At 43.0% G+C, this 6264-nt stretch overlaps 1 protein-coding gene across 1 annotated transcript in view; it reads left to right on the top strand.

The window, feature by feature from the left end:
* Positions 1–837, top strand: part of DDX60 (DExD/H-box helicase 60) — a 71851-nt gene extending 71014 nt beyond the window's left edge. The window contains exon 37 of the mRNA XM_026648151.1: positions 738–837. Within this exon, the coding sequence (XP_026503936.1) occupies positions 738–837 (100 nt within the window). The remainder of the gene's footprint in view (positions 1–737) is intronic.
* Positions 838–6264: the final 5427 nt, after the last annotated feature.

The following is a 6264-nucleotide window of genomic DNA, read 5'->3' as shown; positions in this document are numbered from 1 at the left end:
GGGTTCCAGCTGCGCTGGGCAAGCGCCAGCCGGGGGCGCAGGGTCTGGGGGCTGCCCGGCAAACCGTGAAGCCGGTAGCGCTCGGGCAGCCCTTTCCCCGTGGCTGGGAGTGGGAGGGAGGAGGGAGCGGAGTTAGGGCGGGGAAGGGGTGGAGTTGGGGCGGGGCTGGGTGGGGAAATGGGCGGGGCCAGGGCCCGTGGAGGGTCCTCTTTTTTTATTTAATAGATATGGTAACCCTACATGTGAGTAAATACTTTGCTAGGAGCCAGAGTAAGGAACTTCCTGTTGGAGTAATGGTGACCTATAAATGTAGAATTGCAGAATCTAGAATCACAGAATCTAGAACCACAGAGCTTGAAATAGTAGAGGCCCTGTTCCATGAGAGTGGCCTCAAAACTCAACCACATCCAAGAAATTTGACTTCAAAAACTAAACTGTGTCATAGGACACAGCACTACATGTTGTACAGGTTGATCTGCTGATTAATTTGAGAAAAACAGGCACATGACTCTTCATTTTAAAATTAATACACCCGGAGCTTCAGTTTTTAATAAATCAAACAAAATAAGGAGGGAAATAAAAATGAGTTGGTAAACATATTTAACTCTAACTATAATTGCTATAAAAAAAAATTAAATCCACAAACTGGGAGCTACCTTAACATTTAAACTAAGAAAATGTTCTTTCTTTACATAAAAGCAACTTTACAATTAATCATTTTCCCTTCTATTTTGCAGCGTTTCTCTAAGTGAACTCTGTGATGATGATGAGGACAACGTTGTGCAGGCATTTAGCCAACTCAGTGACAGTTACTGGGAAAAACTGCAAAAAGTCTAAGGCTAAATATATAAAATCATCTATGTGCTGAAGCAACAAAATTCCAAAACTATGTTTCCTCATTTGTTATAACTTGGAAATGTTATTATTTTCATAACTGCTTTAGGATAGTAATTTAAATTTGTTTTAATTACATAAAGTTTTGAAGTCTGTCAACAATTTAATTCCTGCACAACTCAGTTTTATTATGTATTTTATTGGTGTGGCTATAAGATGTGTTGATTTTACAGATTTTGTGACAATTATGGTACTCATGGCTCTGCTGTGCATAGCAAAACATGTTTAGCTTGCCATGCTAGACCTTTTTTATGTAAAAAGATTTAGTTTCAAGTATATATTTGAGAGATTGTGCTAAATATTAAGAATTTAAATTCAGAGATTATGTACAAAAACAACTTATGCTCTGTTTCTTTTATTAATCTATTAATAAAAAGTAACTAATTCAGGGAATAACTTCCATTATACTCTAAGAAATAAATGTTATAATTAAAGTAATGAGTGCCATGACTTTCCTCTTATTTTTAAACTAAAATTATTACTTTTCTATTTTTTTTGTTTATGTCAAACAGCAAGCTTTTAATGATGAACTAGTAGACTGAAGAAGCCATGACTGATATAAAAAACTGGATCCACAGTTTTGAAAAGGGAGTTGAAAAACTGGAAAGGGTGCAGAGAAGATCCACAAAAATGATTTGAGGATGAGGGAAAAAATGCTTTACAATGAGAGACTTGAAGAGCTGAATTTGTTTATCTTATCAAAATAGATCAAGAGGTGACTTGATTATTGTGTAAAAGCACCTTCACGGGGAGAAATACTGGGTAATACTGACACTAATGTACCAAAGAAAGGCCTAACAAGAACCAGTGGTTGGAAGTTAAAGCCAGACAAATTCATATTAGAAATAACCCACACATTTTTAAGATGAGAGTGATTAACTGTTGGAGCAAACTACCAGGGGCGGCTCTAGCTTTTTTGCTGCCCCAAGCACGGCAGTCGGCGGCACGCCTGCAGGAGGTCCCCGGTCCCGTGGATTCGGCGGCATGCCTGCGGGAGGTCCGCTGGTCCCACCAAATTGCCGCCGAAGCCTGGAGCTGCCGCTGGGTATCAGGAGGGTTGCAGGAGAAGAGGTGCAGGGGAAGGGGGGAGGTGCGGGAGGAGAGGGCTGGGGGAGGGTACAAGGGGAGAGGTGCAGGTGAAGGGAGAGTACAAGGGGAAGGGGTACGGCGAAGGAGCGATGGGGGGGAGGTTACAAGTGGAGGGGCTGCGAGCGGGATGAGGGGGTGCAAGCGCTGAGAGGGGCAGGCTCTGACAGCTGCTTCCCGAGCCCCGTGCAGGCAGAGCCAAGAGGACGGACACTGACCCCCAGGTGCCCGAGCCGCGGGGGTCCCCCGGCGGGGCAGTATCCCCTGCTGCCCCGCTCGGAGCCGGGCTCTGCCTCTCCCCGCCCAGGGCAGGCAGCGCGGGGCTGAGGCGGGGGAGGTGTACGGCGGGCTGGGTCCGGGGGCAGGAGGGGGCGGCGGCAGCTCCCTGGCAGCTCGGGCTGCCCAGCCGCCCGGCGGCATCCTGCACAGCCTGGTGCCGCCCTGGGGAGACTCAGAGCAGCAGCGGTAGCAGCAGCAGGACCCCTCCTCCCTCCCTGCATCCAGGGCCCACTTCCCTCCCTCCCCAGCTCCTCACACACTTCGGGAGCCCCTCTCACCACCGCAGCCCAGGCTCGGCTCCAGGGGACGATGCTATGGCTCTCCAGTGGCAGGACTCTGGCCAGGGCCGGCTCCCGGCTTTCTGCGCGTCAAGCAAAAAAAAGGGCCGGAGTGCCGCCCCTTTGAAAGTGCCGCCCCAAGCACATGCTTGGAGTGCTGGTGCCTAGAGCCGGCCCTGAAAATTACCAAGGGAAATGGTGGATTCTCCATTTCTTGATGTCTTCATATCAGGACTGGTTTCCTTTCTGGAAGCTATGCTTTAGACAAACATAGGTTTTTGGGCTCAGCATAGTGGTAACCAGATGAAATTCTATGGCCTGTGTTACACAAGAAATTAGATTAGATTAGCTACTGGGCCCTTCTGGCTTTAAAATCTATGAATTTGTATAAAAATGGTGAAGGTACAATTTGATCAATCAGAAGTTAGGTAAGGAAGAGAAAATATTTATGTATACTTTTATCATTTAGAGTAAAATTCATCCCTATGCAGAGGACCAGACTATACAGTTCTATCCAGGACTTATGCACCACTTAAATCCTACTTAAGCTCTCAAAATAGGTCTTAAGGTTGATCCTGACCAATGGGAAATCTTGGCAAGTGATCATAACAAGTGGCGCCATCGTCTCCATCAGGGTATCAAAAGTCCATGACAGGAGCTGGCTCCTACAGCTTGAGGAGAAAAGAGCCCGTAGGAAGCAAGCAGCTCCGAACCACGATACATACATTTGCAATAACTGCCAAAGATCATGCAAATCTCAGATTGGCCTATTCAGTCACATGAGACATTGCAAACCATCTACATCATAGGCTGAAATTCCCACCCTCTCTCACAGACAAAAGGATGCCAACATATAGAAGGCTTGATTTTTTTTTTGTCAAGATTTTTCTTGCTTGTTTTTCATCTTAGAAACAACAAGACTGTAAAGTCTGATCTTCCCTGATTTTGTTGGACAGCCAGTAGTAACACATTTTAAAATATGCTCTTCTGAGCTCTAAACACCTTACTTTAAGAGATTAAGGGGCTGAATCTTAAAGACTTCCTTGATTCAAAATATTAATTATTCAATTGTTAATTTTTCACTGAAGGCATATAGTTACAATTAAAAACAATCGAAACCAGATAGGATTATTAGTCATACTGTTTTATACTTTCTCCTTTTAATAGCTGTTGCTGGAGAAGGAGGAGACTATGAGTTCTAGACTTACTTTTTCTAAAGCAATATCTAAAAGGGGGGGGGAGAAGGGCCCAGGGTTCACTCTGATTAGCTAAATAAAGGTAAAACTACAACTTGGCCCTCTCCATACTAAGATTTTACATATCAGCAATCATCTGTTAACTTTCATGTAAAACACACCTTTTTCCTTAGAGTAAACAAGCTCCGTTGTGCTAATAGGCCTTACAGTTCACACAAGTTGTGAAAAGAATGCAGATCTCTAATACTGCAGACCGAAGATTCGGCCACTTAGCCTGTCTTTCAGGATCTGTCCAATCTCTATCCTTGGTAACAGAACAGTGCTATTTCTGCATCTGTAACTCTCGGTCTCAGGGCAGGTCTTCACTACGGGGCGGGGGGGGGGGGCGATTTAAGATACGCAAATTCAGCTACGCGAATAGCGTAGCTGAATTCGACGTATCGGAGCCGACTTACCCCGCTGTGAGGACGGCGGCAAAATCGACCTCCGCGGCTCCCAGTCGACGGCGCTTACTCCCACCTCCGCTGGTGGAGTAAGAGCGTCGATTCGGGGATCGATTGTCGCGTCCCGACGAGACGCGATAATTCGATCCCCGAGAGATTGATTTCTACCCGCCAATTCAGGCAGGTAGTGTAGACCTAGCCTCAGTGTGTTGAATCTTGTACTAGTGGATGGTTCACAGAGGATCTATTGCCAGCTAATGTAGTTAGTTCTTTAGCTGAAGTGGTAGAGGTTTGTGACGCTGTACTGAATGTTTTGTTGGAGAGGTTGTTATAACTGCACAAAATAGAATTTTGGGTCTTTTTTCACTAGGAAAAACATACAAAAACTAGCAAAAATTGTGTGCTATCAAGTATTTAAAGATTGTATGCTCAAAGACCCAAGAGTAGTGAGCCTTAAATCTGGCATTTACTCAGAACCTTAAATTGGGCAACCTTAAATCTGGCATTTATTAACTTTAGAATGCTTGACTTTACAACCTAAATAACATTCTGTGACATGGTACACAAGAGCAGTCCCTAGCCCCGGCCCTAAATGATTAATGCAGCAACCAATTAACCCAATTCCAGGTCCTCCGGTTAGTGGAAATTTTGATAATATAATATCATCGGAAATGGGTTGAGTTGGGTATCATTCAGAAACGCTTTCTCCCAAAAACACAATGGTACTAATCATGACAAACCTAGAACAATTACATAGCTATATATTCAATAAAATGTTTAACAATCAACATTTTTTAAATAATATTTTAACTCAGTCATGTCAAACATGCAGTCTTCAGAAAGTTAAATGATGACCCTTGACTGACAGTACTGTGTTATCAGTTAATGCTGAGAACATGATTCCTGATTAATTTTTTTAATGTTACAGACTACTATAAATGGAAGGAGTGCTTCAAGTTGATCTGCCATCATTGGCAAAAAAGACATGGTTCAGTGGTATTGATTATAAGCTTTGTTTATTATAAGAGTTATAATGAAGTACTGGTTAAGACATGAGCATCCAGCTAGAAACTACTGGAATCCATCCACAAACATAGTTACATAGCATACATTTCATAACAGAATTAATTACAGTCCAAAAATAATTTATTACAAAATCCTTGATAATGTTTAGGTATCAATGGGGAGATAAAAAGTACTGACTAGTAGCTGTATCATTGGAGAACACCACCACAAAGTGTTAGGATATAGATATTCAGGCCTGTCTGTAAAGGCCTATACTTTAAGAATTTAGGTGTATTCTTATCACTTAGCTAGTTATAAAGGTATAAAAGAAAGAATCAAAATCACTGTCTGTGAAAGGGCCTTCTCGTACTGCGACAGTCTGAGGCTCTGTTCTTAGGCTAAGTAAGGCCTTTGGCTAAGCAGCAGAGGCAGCCATAAGCTGAGAAGTGAACGGTCACATCCTCACATTCCAAACTAGTCACATGGAAATAAGGTGCTATTGGGCTGTTAGGAATACAATTCTGTCCTGATATTCCTATCACCTCCAGAGAAAGGAAAGAGCCTAGAACATGTAAAAGGAAATTTAGTTTGATAGTTTTCTGTCTGGTAAGAACTTACTTATCAATAGACACAGCTGGAAAAACCTTATGTCTGTATAGATGTAGTTGTGAAATCCTCACTTCTGTATTGTTTTGTATGTTTATTTGCATGGTCTCTGTCTGGTTCTGTAATTGTTTCTGTCTGCTGTATAATTAATTTTGTTGGGTGTAAAACCAATTAAGGTGGTGGAATATAATTGGTTAAATAACCATGTTACAGTATGTTAGGATTGGTTAGTTAAATTTCAGTAAAATGATTGGTTAAGGTACAGCTAAGCAGAACTCAAGTTTTACTATATAGTCTGCAGTCAATCAGGAAGTAAGGGGGGAATGGGGGTAGGGAAACTGGAATCATGTTTTGCTAAGGGGGAAATGGGAACAGGGATGGCTCTGTGGTATCAGAGCTGGGAAGGGGGACACTGAGGAAGGAAACTGGAATCATGCTTGCTGGAAGTTCACCCCAATAAACATCGAATTGTTTGCG

The sequence above is a fragment of the Terrapene carolina genome, unplaced genomic scaffold, assembly GCF_002925995.2.
Source record: "Terrapene carolina triunguis isolate 2854851 unplaced genomic scaffold, T_m_triunguis-2.0 Scaffold66, whole genome shotgun sequence".
NCBI lineage: Eukaryota > Metazoa > Chordata > Testudines > Emydidae > Terrapene > Terrapene triunguis.
This window is presented reverse-complemented; position numbering and strand designations above follow the sequence as displayed.